We start from the raw sequence: 17,341 nt of genomic DNA, 5'->3' as shown, positions 1-17,341 counted from the left end.
TCGTTACTTAGATGGTTGCTTGGGGTAGTGTGGGGAAGGTCCAGTGAGGTCCTCGAAGAGCTAAATTGCTCTAGATCTAGGTCAGGGCTATAGCCACCATATCGAATGTGTTGATTGCTGTTGGGCCTGCGCGCCTTATGCCTTTCAGTTTTTTTCATCAGTCTAGAACATCGCCCAATGTTGACTCCTTCTTTTTCTTCTTCTGTGAAGCCACTTAATGTTGGATGGTATTTCTGATTCTGCTGAAGATCAGCTAAATGATGGATCGCATAAGGTTAGAAAATGAAACAAAAATAGGGTGTAACAATGCACATTTTGGTTCACAAAGTTATATAGTCATTACCTATTTGACATATTTCCTGTTGTCGCGGCTCCTTTGGCTCATGAGTTTCAATCGTGGCCTGGTCCGAGCTCTCAAGGGATAGTGATCTTGACAGGGAAGTAGCGTAATTATTTGGAAGGCTCGTAATGCATTCAGAACTGGCCATTTTGACTGTGCTCCGTAAAGAATTCACCAACAAAGACCTCTATCAGCATATACTTTCCTCTGCAAGATTACGATCTATAGATAGCTTATGGCCTTGACCACTTGAAGGACAAGAAGATATACCTTCAAATAGATCACTACTGAACAGAACCAAGAGTCGAGAGGTGTGTCCAAAAAAGGATTGTTTAGCTGAGATAATGGATGATGAAGGAGCATGCTCCAATGGATATATGGATGTCAAATAGAAAGTATCTACTTCTAACCTGTGCTCAAAGCTTGGGTAGCGGTCGGGGACAGGATGGGTTGGGCTGGAGCTAGAGCTTATAGAATGATGAAGTCGCTGTCAGTTCAATATGCTTGTTATGGAGGGGGAGGAGATCGATATAATAAAAGATATAAGTCTGATAAACGCTCCATAAGTCGCGACCTAGGAAGGCCGTCAGGCCTAAGAGAGGATGATTCAGGGCGAGCATTTTAAAAGGATTCAGATAATCAAACATTATTAATGACGGGTGATCATTGCGCGAAGCAGTAGCGCTGTCCCTTAACTCATACCACAGAGAGTAAAAATATTAAAAAGAATGGCAGTATTAAGGATTCATCAGCTTTTTTAAAACATTAAATTCATTTCGTTATCGTTGCATACTCTTAGATCTGCAACCAAGCAGATGACTACTTTCATTGCACTTATGGTACACTATAGCCAAGGTCATTATGATATTTGTGGATATGATGTGGCCTAAATATCTAATGGCACCATCATTAACAATATATTAATAAAAATGCAAAGATGAGTATTTTTGCGCAAGAGATAAGAGCAAGGAGTGAATGAAGCGGGGTGACTTGGAAAGAATAGGTTCCCATGTGTGATTGCGCCCAGCAATGATGTAATTGAAGGTAGGTATCAGATTGAATTATTTTTAGTTCTGTCGCGTCAACATCGCGCCTAGGAGACAAATCAGTCCTAGAATAGGAACTTGGCATCTACCGCCACGAAAATCCCCTCACCGCCTCTTTTGAACTGGTCTAACCTCTGTTCACTCAAGTTTATTATGGATAGTATCTCAATGGATGTGTGGTTGAGCATATCCCCGTGAAGGTGACTCTGTGAAGATGCTTTCTTTCTTCTGTAGTCTACATTAGTATTATGATGGTTTAAAGACATTATAAGCTATTAACGCGGCACAGTATCCCTTGTGACGAAAACTATAGCCCTGGAAAGGACCAAGCCAAAATGCGGCCTGTTGGGAATGGAGTAAAGTGGAATGAACTGAAATGCATTGTCATGAGACACTCAAACAAGGGGACAGGAATAGGTGGACTCGCATTTGTGCTGTAAATATTAAGTCTTTCTTATACCCTCTACTGTACAAAAATGAATTTGACGGGCGATCAGGACCCAGAAAAAAAAAAAAAAAAAAAAAAAAAAAGCTATGCAGTGCTTACAATTCAGAAATGGGTACTGCACGAAAATTATAAAATGTTGTAGCATACAATTTGATGGACTAGATGAAGAGATGGGTAGTTTTATAAGTCGATGCAAACAGAAGCATGAAAAGCAAAGAGACACAACAAGCCATGCTCCTGATCTTGCTAGAGAGTTATTTTAATGATGAATAGTCTTAGGTATTATGTAAACGGCAGAGCAGGTATGATGGTAATGATGCTAAATATCGATAACCATCCTAGAAAAATTACGTGGGATCATGTTCGAGGATAGGATCGAATCTTCTTCGCCTTATCAGTCTCCAATTCATCATTTTCTCTCTTCCTAGGATTGGCAAAAATCAGATTACTGTAAAAAGGTGAATCAAGATGCAGCATGAATATGAAAACCCTTGATGACAGTCTGCAAAGAATGCAACAGACAACATTTATACCAGCGTTTATTATTACACGTGTCTTCTTTTTTTGTCATGTCCTGGCCGTTTGCTTGCGGCTTTAGGTTTTATTTATTTTAGTTATGCTTTGTGGGTCAGCTTCTTCTCCATGAAGACATGAGGTTGACCCTCCTCCAGATAAACCTCACCCTGTGCAACAAATCCAACTTTTTCGTAGAATCCTTTTCTGGGAACCTGGCTTGATAGGGCCAATTTTTCAAACTCTGTGTTTTCAACTACATACTTCTCAATCTCCTCCATAAGTAACCGACCAAGACCAGATCCACGAGTGCTCGACAGGACAGCAACTCTTCCTACTTTCCCAACAGTAGGCGAATACTTATAAAGTCGTGCAGTGCCCACTGCTTGATCACTTTGGTCAACTGCTAGCCAGTGGAGACACTGTGAGTCAATACTATTTCAAGATAAAAAAAGTCAGGAGCAAATTGATAATGAAATACAATTGCAGTTCATGTAAAGTGTTGTTTTCGGCGATCATACTCATCGACTTCAATGGCTGCATCGTATCCTTGTTCGTCAATAAACACTTTGAAACGGACTAATACATTATATTACAAATTCATAAACGAATTTTGTGCGGCAATCAGTAAAAAATAAAAAAAGATTGCAACTGATCAATTAACTTCAACGAGTGAATTTACCCTCATGACATTTCGCTAGATCTTCAGGGGTTGTTGAGCGGCGGATAGTGTAGCTCATTTGTGTAAAGTCGTGAGTGTGGGGAAGCGAAATGGTTTGAATGAGTAGAAGATGCTGCCATCTTTTACATCTTTTATTTTTTTTTTACTGGACTGTGTGGGCGTCCATAGAGCCCGATCTGATTGCTGTCATCTTCTTCTAGGAATCGGGCTATTCTAAAAAAAATCACTCGATTCACAATCTTCTGTCACAATCTTGGTCTTCTGCTTTGTCTTATTGGTACATCCCTTTTATTGGTGGAATATCATTGCATCATATCCTAAATGCCCATGTTGATAGTCTTATACTGCGTATACTCATCCAGACCTTGTCGACCACCTTCACGGCCCATGCCTGACTCTTTGATCTGATGAACATCAAATGAAGAGATAAAAACAGATTAATGGCTATTCATTCGATTTCTTATTTTAGAATGGTGTTGAAGCAAATGTACTTACACCTCCAAATGGGAATACTTCGGATGATATGGTACCAGTGTTTACACCAACCATACCTACTTCCAACTTCTCGGCAACTCTCCAGCATCTTGAAATATCACGGCTGAAGAAATATCCCGCAAGACCAAGCCGAGTATTGTTGGCGGCCTTCAAGACTTCCTCTTCGGTCTCAAATTCAAAGATAGCAGCCACAGGACCGAATGTTTCTTCACTGGCGATCCTCATGTTGTTTTTCATGTCAATAAGAACAGTTGGAGGGTAAAAGTAGCCGTTTGTTGTGGCTCCACTATCTCCTCCAGCCACAACTGTGGCTCCATGTTTAATTGCATCTTCGACATGCGAGCGTACTTTCTCAACCGCACCCTTATTGATTAACGGTCCATGGGTTGTTTGCTTGTCAAAGCCTGAACCAACTTGGAACTTTTTAACTTTGTCTTGAAGACGCTTGCTGAATTCTTCCTTGATGGATGAATGGACATAGAGTCGGTTCACACAGATGCAAGTCTGACCGCTGCTACGGAACTTGGCCGCAATAGCACCTAATAACCCCAGCATTTATAAACATAAATAAATAATCATGCCTGTATTTTTTATCCTTGTCTCTACTATAAGTAACTATTTTACCTTCAACTGCCTTGTCAATATCTGCATCGCCAAAGACAATAAACGGGGCATTGCCTCCGAGCTCCAAAGACATCTTCTTAACCGTGTCTGCACTTTGCTTCAGCAGATGCTTTCCCACATTTGTTGATCCAGTGAAAGAAATTCCCGCTACATCATGACTCTCACACAGATACTTTCCAACGTCCTTGGTGTTGCTATGTGTCGTCACGATGTTGATAACCCCCTTTGGTAACCCTGCTCTCATCCCCAGTTCAGCAAGCGCTAGTGCCGAAAACGGTGTCTCGGAGGCAGGCTTAGCTACAGCCGTGCATCCAGCAGCCAAAGCAGCGCCGAATTTACGCGTTATCATGGCGCTTGGGAAGTCTACAGGTAAGAAAAGGAAAAAAAAGATGCAATCAGTTACTAACAATAAAAACATTAGTAAAATAAAGCCAAGGCTGATACTCATGGCATTCTAGACCATGTGCTGACATACTCCATGGAGTAATGATGCCAACAACACCAATGGGTTGTCGAATTGTGATGATGCGCTGAGTTTTTATAGGGCTTGGAATAAATTCACCATAAAGTCTTTTGGCTTCTTCCGAAAACCATTCAAGGAAACTGGCGCTATATGGTATAATAAAATGTTTATTGCTGATGCCTTATAGGAGGCAGGTTTGCATCATAATCATTTGGTCCTCATTTAGCGGCTTCTTACCTGTATCGAACTTCACCAATGGCCTCAGACAATGTCTTGCCATTTTCCCAGGTGATGATTTTGGCCAGATCCTCTTCGTTTTCACGCATAAGATTATACCAATCTCGAAGGATAGTACCACGCTCTTTAGCAGTCGTTTGTCTCCATTCAGTTAAGGCGCGTTTCGCTGACTGAATAGCTTGCTCTGCTTCTTTAACTCCCATTTCTGGAAAGTTAGCAATTTCGGTTCCTTGTGCCGGATCTATTCGAATCATGAAACCTTATGAATACTGCGCGTATCACAATTTGTACTGACATGGAATAGAAAATCAATGAACAAAGCATACCAAAAACCGGGAAAGTTTTCCCATCATTCGTGGCATGGATATATTCATTGTCAATGAACCCGGCGATTTTAATCAAAGACGGATCTTTGAGCTTTACTCGACAAAAAACATTCGGAATACAAGTTAGCTATGATAATCCTGTCTTCCTTTTGATGCTTCTACAAGCATTGATACAAGCCTGGCTATTCACCTCAGGTTGGCCTTTTGCATTCAAGGCTGAGGACATGCATCGTATATGACTCATTGAAGCGCTATTCCATCGTTGTGTCAGACGAGTAACAGATGCAAACTGTTTCATGGGAAGTGTAGGTCGAAGCCTAGTATTGAAATACATTGGCAGGCCTTGTCGCAGCATTGAATCGAATTGGGTTGTGGGTAATGGGTAATGAGCAAAGAAGGAAGTGGCGCCATTCGTACTCATTGACCTCCCACATATTTAAAAAAAATGTTTCACTCTGTGATCATTTGTCTCTGATGTTTTGTTACTTTTATTAAAAGTGCGTAGCGCGCGCGTTTTACGAACTTTTGCATATTCCAGGGAATGTGGCAACAGTGGTCTTCTCCGTCTTTCCGTCCACGGTCTGCAATGTGACTACAGACGTACCAAAATCATACGACTGACCACCCATGGAACGAGGCTCATATCTCGTCTGATCCGAAGGAAGATTGCTCGAGAAGACACACTGCGTCAAATCATTCGCTCGCCCATCGTAACATCGCTGAATCTTTCCAAATACCACATAACAGTCGTATGCTGCGTTGCAACAAAAAAGCTTTGTTAATGTTGTGGGTAAAGAATACTTTTCACTAAAAACTATCCATTCGTTCATTCGCAGTACGTTTAGTTATGCGCTTAGCCTCAGCGGAGTTTGCCACCATTGCTGCACATGTTGCAAGCCAAAGAATAAGTCCCAACTTGAAGACCATGGTATCGTGTTGTATAAACTGAAAGTCGGCAATGAAAAAAAAAAAAGAAAAAAAGAAAAGAGTCGTGTCCAAAGGAACAACAGCACGAATAGGAAATAAATATAACAAAAATATTGTATGGCCAAATATACCAGAATTCCTCTCTATCAAGAATATTGGTTGAGAAAAAGACACCCATTCCCCTCGCTGTTCCTTCTCCTACTAACCCATGGTAGTATTTCTCATCAGGACCCGAGCATGATGAGTAATTGGTAATGAATTCCATAATCTCTTAAGTGTTTTACGCTTGACTTTGATTGTAATCGCCAACATTACATATAACTGAACATAACGATCTTTTAAAATATGAAGTCAATAACAGTTTATGAAGATCCCTCCAAGCAATGCCGAGTGAAAAGCTTAATTTGATGCGCTGAAGTCTTGAAAAAATACCCATACATACTAACACTATAACAATCAGACCCACTTACCATTATGTCACTGGTACCCTACCTTCTGAACACCTTGGTCAGTGCCAATATAAGTCCACGCGCCACATCCATGGCGTATATATCCACAGACATCTAGGGAATAACATGGTCCATTCTGTTATTGCGTAGTTTTTTAGCGTATTACTTTTTCCATCACGTAGCTACGCGTGCTGCGAAATATGCTGAAGTAGATATCCTTTGGCTGTGCCTCACATCTTTCCCTTCTATGTTTTTTTTATTTGCATTTACATCCACCGTCCAATTCCCCTTCCGTCTTCCCCGTTAACCATGGATTTTGATGCAAATAGCGATGAAGAATTCTGATTGAGAATAACCAGAAGCACTACGATCTCGCTCGGACGATAGCCCAGCGAGAGACTAATAAGGTTGAAGGGGACATAGAAGAAATTCTTGCTTCGGTCACTCAAGAATCCATCTTCTCATCCAAAAGGCCGCTGCATATTTCACAGAACGCCTGTAGCATAAGAGATTAAAGAAAATCAAAATATCTATACTTTTCTACTGATGAGCATATATCTTGTATTATGGATACACGTCAGATAGTTTTCTGAAATATATATACATCTCTTAGGAAATATCCACCATGGATGTGCTCTATCTATCTTACTTGTAGACAGAAAGACTTATAGTTATACTTTGATACGCTAATAAAAAAAAACTTCAATAAATACCCTACGGGTATGGGCCTACATCTTATTGTTGCATATTTCACAGTACGCAATATTATGGAGGCCAAGCTAGAAAAATACACTGAGAATTACCGAACGTTAAAAAAAGCTTGGCAGTAGAACTCAGTGGCAATAACGCACGATACACATTGACGCGATAAACCTATGACAAGACATTGTGGAACAAACCCATGTCATCTTATAAATAGATACGGTACATGCTCCTTGTATATCAGGAAATGTCACTTACTTTACAATTTGTCTACTCATCTGGCAATAACTTTTCACATTATACAGATTGATAAGCGAGGTTAAGAGAATACTCTCTAGAGACAGCTGTTGCCACCAATACGAGTTTTTTTTTATATAGAAGTTTGCCTCTTTAAACGAACATCGCGACAGAACTGGAAAACTATCTAGTTCAGAGTGTATTTGATATCCCATTCTCCGGGGAGGATCGCTTTACAGTCGCCATAAGTCTAGTCACGTTCCTTAGGTAGGTTCTTCGGGCGCCGCACGACTATTGCCACAGCTCATCACCGTGTTTAACGTCGAAAACATACTGCTACAGGAAAGGAATCGCCCCATTTTTTTCATGATTTCCACCATTTTTTTCATATAACAGTTTGTTTTCCCACCGATATATTTTTTATTCTAGTAGTACCTCTGACATTTTTAACCATTTAGGGTCTTTTTCTATCGCACATTTCTGAGCAGGGACAACATTGCGTGCGAACTATAATATTAACATAGATAGTGGGGATTAATGTCTGCTCCGCCTAGTGTTCGGCTGTTCTTTCAGGGTCGTTCCGAGCGGCATTCCGAGAGGTTCATTATCTCCAGACCATAGAGCAGATCCTATCCTTCGACTTCCTCCATTGAGATATTGGCTCAATTTAGTGTAGTAAGCTTGTTCCCCCGCCAGGGATTGGATCGACAACCTTCGGTTGCTGGCCTGGAAGCCTTAAGGCTACGCCAAGAGCTCGCCCACCGGGTTTACCCACTTTTTTTTTTTTTTTTTTTTTTTTTTTTTGATAACAAGGACCCTCAGGGTCATGGGATTTATTTTCTACACTCTATGAACAAAATGCTCCAGAAACTATAGTCAATAAACAGTTATTACTGCACAAACGGCGAGAGCCGCTGCATCCATGATTTCATAAACCCTGACCGCCATGGTTGGTACTCAAAGTCCACCTTTCCGACGTGGCCTGTTGCGCAACGCGACAAATTATCCACTATCCATAGTCATCAAAGACTTCATTCCACCTAGCCGCTCCATCACGTCCAGTTTGGTTTTCCCAAGGTAACTGTCCCGGACTCGGTTATCCGCGATCTTGTAGATCTCTTTTACATTCAGCTTCTGTCTTTGTCTGAGGGAAAGGACAAGGAAATCATTGCTACTACCTCTGTGCTCCCCAACACAGTTGCGTCCTCTGGCGCGTTTGCTCATAGCAGTGATTGGCTCTGGGACCCACGAGGTCATGAGGATTTTTGTCCAGCCGTTGCTGTCGCAGGCTTGTTGTGGCTGGTCATTAATAGTTATATAAATTAATTATAACTATTTTATTTTTGCTTTGTATCTACTAATCGGGACATTCTGTCGATCCACAGTTAAAAGAACCTTTGTGCAAAGCCTTAAGCTATAGGTGAGTCCGCCTCACCTAGAAAGCACCACAGTCAGGCCTGTAGGCTAAGTTATAAAAGCCAAAGAACTTCTTCCTCAATAAAGTCTTTAGTTTTATCCACAGACCTTTAGTTACCCATAAGCTTTGCGCCATAATCACCTAAAACCTCTATATAGCTAATTTACATTAATATTAATACCCGTGACATACAATAATAGAAAAGAGGTATAAATACTCTTTTCTATTATGAAAATAAAGATCCTCATTCTTGTCTCGTTATATCTCAGTCCATTATTAATTTATCAGGTTTGATTCTCCAAGCTTTAGTTTTACCCTTGCCATTTATCTTTTCCCGTCTTCCGGTAACTCAGTTTGTGAGCTCATCTATAAAGCTCCCATCTTCTCTTTTGGCATCTATGGCGCTGTTTGTCGTCAAGGTTATTTGCCTCTATTTTCTCTTGTTATTCTTGTTGACACTCTTTGTACTGTCCTTTCCTGATTTTGTGTCTATCTTTTTGCCCCTTTTTTTTTTTTTTTTTTCCTGTTAACAAGAACCCACAGAGGTGAGGAATTTTATTTCATAATCTCGCTCTAAAGTAATGATATCGCCCTCAACTATGAAACAAGCGAAACTCTCAAAGTTCGCACGGGATGGCTGTGAAGAGCCGATTCGTATCCATGTTTTTCTCTACCAATGTACACCGTGATCGGTACTCGAAGTCCATCCTTCCGATGTGGCCTGTTGCGCCCGTGAAAAGCCGCGGAGGCTGGCGTGCCGACTCTAGCTAAGGACGACTTTTAATTTTTTCTATTCGATCAAATCCACTGGCATGTGGACCCAAATCTTGCGGAATTGGTCTGAAATTTCTACTTTGGACTCCGTCAAACTTTGTGATCATCGCTGTCCTAGTCAAGTGGGTGGATGGGGGATGTGCTGCCAGATGTACCGCTGGTTCGGCTGGGGGGTGGAATAAATGCCTAAGACATGTGGCCAGCCAGGCGACTTAGGGTAGTGCACCCACGATCTTAGCCTTAGCGGAGAACACTAGGCTGTCTCGGAGAGAAAGTATAAAAACTCAAGCAAATCCCTGACCTGGCACATGTTTGCTTCACTTTATGTGCCTTAACCAGGACTCGAACCCGGCCCCTGGGTTAGACAGGAGGGTGCCCTGACGAGTATACTACTCAGCCATTGAGCTCGTGTCTATCTTTTTGCCCCTTAAGCAAAGATACACCTACTATTTACAACAGGCTTGTGTCACGTGTTTAGCCACGCGTCTGATTTAGAAATATATAGTTTAAATTTTTGAACCGCCATGTGAACAGGCCGGATGGTTTAGTGGTATAATTCTCGCTTAGGGTGCGAGAGGTCCCGGGTTCAATTCCCGGTTCGGCCCTTTCTTTTGAAAATTTTTCCTCTTTTTAGATGAGGTCGCTCGTAAGCACCTTATTCGTACGGCCCCGTGCAAAAATATCTCAAAAAACATTTGCAAACGTCTGCAACCCAAACGGGCTTGAAGAAGCCTTGCTCTATTATTGAAGGCATTGGCCCTTAGTCTGACTGTGTGGTTTTTGGTTTTCCTTGATCAACTATTAAGCTGCACTCCCCTCATTTCAGTTCCTAAAAGGAAGTGCCAGACGTTGTTTTTACCAAAATAAAGACTACGCTATTATTATTATTGTTATTATTATATTTTCTAATGGGTTTAGTATACAATTAACGGAGTGAGTCATATCACTTTGCACGTTCTGAGAAATGGTTAATGTCCTATTATTTATTACGTTGATTTGTGGTTTGTTGTTGTGGAGAATCAAATACAGCTGTCGAGAATGTATTAATAAGAAGAGAGACCGACCGAGAAAAAAGTAAACATTTGTCGAGAAAAAGTAGACGCTTGTCAGGAGAAAATGATAGATCTCCTCGGTACGTTCTATTACGACATCCTCCGCAGAGTCGTCCATGCAAAGATGAAAAACGAAACCATCATTGATGTAGGAAGGTCCCTGGCTCTCGTAATAAAGGATCTTTTCATAACGGACAATCTGACTATACATATTGATGGGGAACCTTGTACTGAGAAAGAAAAAGCAAGGACAGAATGGCAAGCCATAAGAGAAAAAAATATGGATGCTTTGGAGAACGATATGAGCACCTTCGAGAGAAATTCTCGGAGTGGGGTATGGACTCGTCCTCAAGTCATGAGGCGCATCCAGAAGGGTCTTCGAGAAGTCCACACCCTGAGCGTCCAGGACAAGGTTCAGGCAACAGGCCTTAGCTCTGTCTTCGATGTCTGTCTGTGTGCATATGAAGCGGACCCATGCATAGGGTGCCATAATGAGGAGAATGATAGAATCGTGATATCCCAAGACTCTGATTTTTTTGCGTACGAACGAGTCTGCTTCCTAGTGCGACCCCTTCCGCACCGTAGACGGAAGTTTGGGGTTTACGATGTAGACAACGTTATCCAAGCACTAAGACTGCCATCACACGCGCATCCGGTGTTATTCTGTGCCATCGCAGGCAATGACTACTCAAGGAACCTCGAGACGTTAGGCCCGGTTAATAATCTTCGATTAATTCGAAAGGTTGCGTGGAACGAGAACTACAATAAAATGCTTCGGGACTACCTAAGGGAAGCTAGTAAGGTGTTGGGAAGGAACGCAGCCTCTGAAGAAGGCCGTTTCAGAGTAGCTCTCCGCATTTTTACTTCCGGCCATCAAACGTCGGCCCAAGCGTTACCATCAAACAATGAGTTCGATAACTTCAAGCAGCGTCTACTCAATGGAAAGGATCTTCGCCATAGAATGGCTCAGCAAAGGCGAACGCAGCGCCGCAGAACGTAAGAAAGCTCAAGCTATAGTTTTGACCTTGAAACCAAACGTCCCCAATACTAATCGTCAGTCCCTTTCTTGGATAATGTAGAGACACACCATCATTCTATATAGCGAAAGGGTCACATAGGAACCAGTTCCGGCCCATCTTTTCTGACAAGGCGAGCATATTGAATGGGCGCACAGTTGATATCAGTAACTGCCGTCAGCACGATAGGCCTGGCCTTAAGCATCCACCACGTCGGAAAAAGGCAAAAAAGAAGCAACAGAAAAAACAAAAGCGGAAGCACAAAGACAAGAAGCCTCACAGGGCTAAAAAAGAAGGTGCACCAATTAGGAACTTGAAGGATGCTACGAAGGTTGATCACAGCTACAGCAGTAAGCACCCTATCAAGGCCTTAACAATTGGGTCCCTTAAGGCCTCCATGGCAAGGGAAGGCGGACTGGACGCAGATGAAAGGGATAGTATTGCAAGCCAGATCCGAGGGGCAGTTATTGTCCTCAACCGACTACGCCGCTATGCATACTGGGCGATTGCCTTGGACATTGAGAGGATCATGCGGTTACCAGGGGCAGCAAAGTCGAGGAAAAAGGCACTGGACGAGGTCTTGGATAGCAATGATTATTCCTTCCGTCTCGCCACCCTTCTTTTAAGTGGTCAAGGTGGCCCCAATTCAGCTTACGCGAGGGCAAAAAAACAAGGAAAGGCGGTAGAAACGCCCCATTACCTCCTCGCTTATGAACATTTCAAGGCCACCACTGAACTTTCCCCAATAAAGGAAATAGACATCACATTGGGGGACGTGCAAGGCTTTGATCCCAAAAAGATCTCATTTCCAAGAGCGTCAGAGCTACTAATGGGCCAAGTACAGACATCATTAAGGCAGCACTACAGGAACGCAATGGTATAGCTTGTGTAGGATATTTTCATGTATATTCTGCAATCAAATGCTCTTTATTCAGACTCTTTTTTTTTTTCTTTTTTTTTTTTCTAGTTTGATGTCGAGAAAACAAACGAAGATATGAGCGACATTGAGTTTTTTTTTTGCGGGAGAACAAAAAAGTGAAAAAATACTCAGACTTTCCTACGTCCCCCTGGTCACCCGGGTATGTGTATCTGTCTGAACACGCCCTAGTTGACATCCTCTGGGCGAATGAAGATACAAGCAGCTGCTGGAGCGTATTCTGCCTCTCGACAATCCTTCCAAGACTGCAATGTTTGAGTGTGTACAGGGAACAAAAGGGGTTTTGATTCAGGCTCTCTTTTGTGACATTGGAGGCGATCGCATGGTTCTTGGATATCGAGACAAAGTATCCCTGCAGTCACAGGACAAAGATTTAACTCGGTTCAAACTCAAGGGAACGATTTCTACCAACGGTCTAGTTCTGAATCTACTTGCCTATGACACAACCCAGACGAAGAGACAGCAGCAGTCTGACGTAGATGAAGAAGACCCCAGCCAAGAACTGGAGCTTTCTCAGGGATTTCTCAACACGATGTGTTCAAAGGCAGCCGGTGAAGACCTGACAGATGAAGACTATGCAAACATAAACTGGAAGAGGAGCTCCAAACTGCTTGAAAACGTTGAGCTCACATTTAACAAACCAGGGCGGTGCCCATTCGCAAACACCACAACTATCGTCGGATGCGATCCTGGTATTGTTAACGTCCTTACGTTTTCCTCCCTGGATCCTCACAACCCTAACTTGCGGCAAACGGTAAAGGTGAGAAGCAGGTTCTTGTACCTCCCCGTCCTCCGCTTCAATCACCTGTTGAACAAAAGGAAGCGTGAAAGGGGAATGATTGAGGTTGAGAGCGCCATCCCTGTGTTTGGAAGGGATACGTACAATGAGTGCTTTCAATGGATGAACGAGGAGTCCCAGACACAGATAGGATCAAAGAATTTGGATGTGCTTCAAGAGTTCTACGAGTCCAGATGGTACCTGAAAAAAAAATGGGACCTACGAAAGGCTCAACGAGCTACGTTCGACTACGTGGTACAACGAGTGTTGGAGATGCTCGGGGAAAAAGGAGTGCTTGTCGTCGGCCTAGGGTCCTTTGAAAGTAGTAAAGGAGTTCCCAGCAAGCACACTGCTATAACGAGACACCTTGTCACACAGGTATGGCTTTTTTTAAAAAAAGTAAGAAAAGCTGGAAAGCCATAGAACCCTTGCTAATAAACGACTGCCATTTGAAACGCTTAGGTCAAAGCACGAGGACACTTCGCTGTAGGAGCGCACGAATTTTACACCAGCGCCCGCTGTCCCCGACCCCTCTGCGATAGCTTTTTAGAGACGGTGTACCCTCGCTCTAAATATTGCCGGGCATGTAAGGCATTCTTCGACCGTGACGCAGTAGGGGCGGAAAACATCGCAAGAATCGGTCTTGCTCAAATTGAGAGGCAAGAGAGACCTGCAAAGTACAAGCCCACGGAAGAGTCGCCTGCTCCGGCTGCAAAGCGCGCACGACGCTAGACACAAGTATTTGGGTACCGGCACACCCACAAAAAATTTGTAAGTTCTGTTTATTTTCGTCCCCTGTATCCTCTCTAATCTTTTGCCCCTGAATTTCTGGACTAACTTAAAAACCGTACAGATCAACAGATAGCTGATAGCTTTTACTTAAACCTGCAATGCCTTTGTTTTCCTTAACTCTCCAAGGTGATATAATTAGAACTGGTTTTGAGGTGATTATTGTAGGTCATGAAAGCACCCGACGTTTTTTGTTAGTCTGTTGCGTTTCTCTATGCAGCCTTATCCTGAAAAACGTGGACGATCCTCCGAAGATTTATATAATATATGCTACTGTTACAAACTCATCATTGCTGTGGATTTTACTTGTGTGAGATGATCTATCATCTCGTGTAAGTTGATCATAAATTCATAAAATCGAGTATGGACTGAGCTTTCTAATTCAGGCATACGTCCTATTCCCTAGTGACTGTCCTATGGCGCAATTCTATCAGGGCGAAATTTGACTGGAGATCGAAATAACGGAGTGCAGGGTGCGACATTCCACTCGCATATTGCATCAAGTCTTTTAAAAGAAATCAAGCTCCTTTCACACCTATACCTTCTTTTTTTCACCCATTGTTCATCAAACATTAACTACATCCCTCTTTCATTCTCATTCTCAATCTCTTTCTTAAATTCATCAAGTCTTCCTTCCTCATACGTATCTTTGTTAATACATATAGCTTGCAAAATAATACAGTATGCCTTCCTTCACTTCATTGGCTATCCCTGCGCTCTACCAAACTTCGCGTCAGTTTGCTCCACGCTCGATGACTGCGCTTCGCCGGGCCCAATTCTCTGTCAAAACCTCACAGAAACCTGAAGTGGTCACTTTTGAAGAGATTGATAGTCTAATCAAGAAGAAGGATAAGGTAAAAAAAAAAAGGATCATGACAAAATAATATCTTTAGACGTTTAGATTTATTATTGACATTAAAAAAAATCATTCTATTTATTTCCAATATAGAATGTAGTATTGATCGATGTTCGCGACGCGAATGAAGTCGCTCAGGGTGTTATTCCTACCTCCCATCATGTCCCATTGGCTAACATCCAAGAAGCTCTTTCATTGCCTGACAAAGAGTTTGAGCATCGATATGGTGAGTGAAATAAAAAAAAAAAAAAAAAAAAAAAGATAGGGACAATTTCTTCCAACTCTTTATTTTGTACTTTTTCTGTTTCATTCTTCGTATACATGAGGACGATATAAATTCGGGAAGGATATATATCAAGTATGGCGCTAGAAAATGGACTGTCAAAGGAAAAGGCGCAGGATCACGGGATCGGAAACTAGGATTTCTTTTACACCATGGAGACTTTTTTTATTGCTCAAAAAACAATAGTATCAAGGGGAGGAAATATGACTCAGGGCTTAAGAAGGATATTACGTTTTAATAAGGAGAGGAGAATTTATTTTTCTTTCTCTATCCGTGGGAAAGGAATATGTACACCAGACATTTTTGGATAGAGTTTCGGATTGACAAAAAAAGATGAATGCCTCAGAGCTCAATGAGGTCGTCATGTGCACGTGGACTCTCAAATATAAAGACGTTTGACTAAATTTTTTTTTTTTTTTTTTTTTTTTAAAAAAAAATAGGATTTAAAAAGTTTGGCAAGGACGATGAGGTTATCTTCTATTGCAGATCAGGAAGACGCTCAGGGATGGCATTCGACTATGCAAAGGGACAGGGATACAATGGTGTACGCAACTACTCTGGAAGTTGGCTTGATTATGAGGCTAAGAGCAAGGGCCAATAATACCAAGAAAAAAAAGACATATCTCCATATGATTGTGAAAATCAAAGCCTTGTACTATAATAAAACTCAGTAAATATTCAAAAACAAGGCGAACGATATAGCTGATGATTGCATAGAAGTTTCACAGAGAAACACCTTTTTAAAATACTGCTTGGCTAGCGACGCGTTGACAAAACGAAAAAGTAAACTTGAGTTCCGTGGTAGGGGATTGAAAAACAGGTGATTCAGCTTCATATACTGCTGTAATTAAAATGTATATTAAATTAATGATTCATGGGAAAGTCAAAATAGCTGATTCGTGTATATCATCGGCGTGTCCTCTTCCCCTATTGCAACTATTACTTGTAATCTACTAGAGGATCTATGGTTTTGCTTTTGCTTTTTTTTTTTTTTTTTTTTTTTTTAAAAGGTTGCCTGTGACAGTAATGTTTAAAGCTCATCTCCTCCAATGAAAGGCGTGATCAGAAAACCAGAGGAAATAATGAGCAAAATAGAAAAAAAGACTTGATCTTTTATTTGTTCATTGTTCATGGCTCACATTTATGACATGAAAGATGCCACCTTTCAGGTCTAGAAAGGATGGACTGCACCGCCGCAATCTCCTAGAGAGGAAATATATGTACAATGGCAACGGTGAGCGGTGACCCTGACCAAGGTCTTTTTTTTTTTATTATTTTTTATTTTTTATCAAGAGCCATGCCAACCAGATGACATGATGATGCAGCAAAGCCGATGAGCTTGCAATTAAGACGCGTCGGAGCTTTCTGTCTTCACATCACTTTTGTTTTCTGTCTTAGAGTCCTCTTGGATACCATGGAAGTTTAATGAGCATTTCAGCGGAGAAACGAAGCGGTTCATAGTCATCCAGCTCTTTCATGTAACTGTAATGTCGTGTCATGCATACATCCACAAAATGAAATATAAACCGTCATTTGTTTTTACTTCTTTTCTTAGCCTGGGCGATGCACAACATGGTGCAGCTGACCAGAGGGGATGTTGTAAATGTACTTTGGAAATATGTAAACATATCCCGATCACCGATTGGGATTGTCAATAAGACCATAAAAATAAGGATATAATATCCTTTTCTTGTTGAAAGGTTTTGTATTGCAATTCGATAAGAAGACGAAACAATAGATAGATACAAAGCCGTGGTCGCCGTACATTTATAAAAGTATGGATTTGAAAGGAGCCGACACAACACGCTTTTGCTAGATCTGTAAATTAAATTGGACATGGTTGAGGGTGTAGGCCGAAGGATGCCCACAGTATATACTTGTGAAATAGAAATGAAGAGAACTTGACAGCGTGGCGGAGCATACTACAGAACACATTTATAAGTAACCCAC

At 41.7% G+C, this 17,341-nt stretch overlaps 4 protein-coding genes and 1 non-coding gene across 5 annotated transcripts; 3 read left to right on the top strand and 2 right to left on the bottom strand.

Annotated features, from left to right (window-relative positions):
* Window positions 1-2,368: 2,368 nt before the first annotated feature.
* BCR41DRAFT_357110 (GCN5-related N-acetyltransferase) lies at window positions 2,369-3,144 on the bottom strand. The gene is made up of 3 exons (XM_022024809.1): window positions 3,030-3,144; window positions 2,869-2,926; window positions 2,369-2,782 (listed from the first exon to the last, which is right to left on the bottom strand). The coding sequence occupies exons 1-3, from the start codon at window positions 3,085-3,087 to the stop codon at window positions 2,449-2,451; spliced, it is 450 nt and encodes a 149-aa protein (XP_021879690.1). The 5' UTR covers window positions 3,088-3,144; the 3' UTR covers window positions 2,369-2,448.
* Window positions 3,145-3,155: 11 nt separating this feature from the next.
* On the bottom strand, window positions 3,156-5,576 carry BCR41DRAFT_357108 (aldehyde dehydrogenase domain-containing protein). The gene is made up of 7 exons (XM_022024808.1): window positions 5,365-5,576; window positions 5,175-5,265; window positions 4,849-5,089; window positions 4,624-4,757; window positions 4,149-4,511; window positions 3,525-4,063; window positions 3,156-3,433 (listed from the first exon to the last, which is right to left on the bottom strand). Exons 1-7 carry the CDS (start codon window positions 5,527-5,529, stop codon window positions 3,347-3,349), a joined length of 1,620 nt encoding a protein of 539 aa, XP_021879689.1. The 5' UTR covers window positions 5,530-5,576; the 3' UTR covers window positions 3,156-3,346.
* Window positions 5,577-10,213: 4,637 nt separating this feature from the next.
* Window positions 10,214-10,285, top strand: BCR41DRAFT_t102. The gene has a single exon. It is a non-coding gene; the product is annotated as a tRNA-Pro (tRNA).
* Window positions 10,286-12,801: 2,516 nt separating this feature from the next.
* Window positions 12,802-14,221, top strand: BCR41DRAFT_357102 (hypothetical protein; the record flags this gene model as incomplete). Its single annotated transcript, XM_022024807.1, has 3 exons — window positions 12,802-12,855; window positions 12,888-13,841; window positions 13,926-14,221. Coding segments are annotated over 3 exons (1,278 nt in total), but the record flags the coding sequence as incomplete, so codon positions are not given.
* Window positions 14,222-14,775: 554 nt separating this feature from the next.
* On the top strand, window positions 14,776-16,095 carry BCR41DRAFT_357100 (Rhodanese-like domain-containing protein). The gene is made up of 3 exons (XM_022024806.1): window positions 14,776-15,106; window positions 15,202-15,334; window positions 15,832-16,095. Exons 1-3 carry the CDS (start codon window positions 14,936-14,938, stop codon window positions 15,990-15,992), a joined length of 465 nt encoding a protein of 154 aa, XP_021879687.1. The 5' UTR covers window positions 14,776-14,935; the 3' UTR covers window positions 15,993-16,095.
* The last annotated feature ends 1,246 nt before the right edge of the window (window positions 16,096-17,341 follow it).

The sequence above is a fragment of the Lobosporangium transversale genome, assembly GCF_002105155.1.
Source record: "Lobosporangium transversale strain NRRL 3116 chromosome Unknown BCR41scaffold_28, whole genome shotgun sequence".
NCBI lineage: Eukaryota > Fungi > Mortierellomycota > Mortierellomycetes > Mortierellales > Mortierellaceae > Lobosporangium > Lobosporangium transversale.
Note: the sequence above shows the minus strand (reverse complement) of the source record. Positions and strands in the feature narration are given on the sequence as shown.

Excerpts from the sequence above, each read along its gene's own strand:
- BCR41DRAFT_357110 (XM_022024809.1), bottom strand. The coding sequence starts at position 3,087 with ATGAGCTACACTATCCGCCGCTCAACAACCCCTGAAGATCTAGCGAAA. Across the intron at positions 2,927-3,029 it reads TCTAGCGAAATGTCATGAGG|TCCGTTTCAAAGTGTTTATT; the intron begins GTAAATTCACTC and ends ATAATGTATTAG. Across the intron at positions 2,783-2,868 it reads GCAGCCATTGAAGTCGATGA|TATTGACTCACAGTGTCTCC; the intron begins GTATGATCGCCG and ends ATCTTGAAATAG.
- BCR41DRAFT_357108 (XM_022024808.1), bottom strand. The coding sequence starts at position 5,529 with ATGCTGCGACAAGGCCTGCCAATGTATTTCAATACTAGGCTTCGACCT. Across the intron at positions 5,266-5,364 it reads ATGCAAAAGGCCAACCTGAG|CTCAAAGATCCGTCTTTGAT; the intron begins GTGAATAGCCAG and ends TGTCGAGTAAAG. Across the intron at positions 4,512-4,623 it reads TGGCATCATTACTCCATGGA|ACTTCCCAAGCGCCATGATA; the intron begins GTATGTCAGCAC and ends TCTTACCTGTAG.
- BCR41DRAFT_357100 (XM_022024806.1), top strand. The coding sequence starts at position 14,936 with ATGCCTTCCTTCACTTCATTGGCTATCCCTGCGCTCTACCAAACTTCG. Across the intron at positions 15,107-15,201 it reads TAATCAAGAAGAAGGATAAG|AATGTAGTATTGATCGATGT; the intron begins GTAAAAAAAAAA and ends TTTCCAATATAG. Across the intron at positions 15,335-15,831 it reads AGAGTTTGAGCATCGATATG|GATTTAAAAAGTTTGGCAAG; the intron begins GTGAGTGAAATA and ends AAAAAAAAATAG.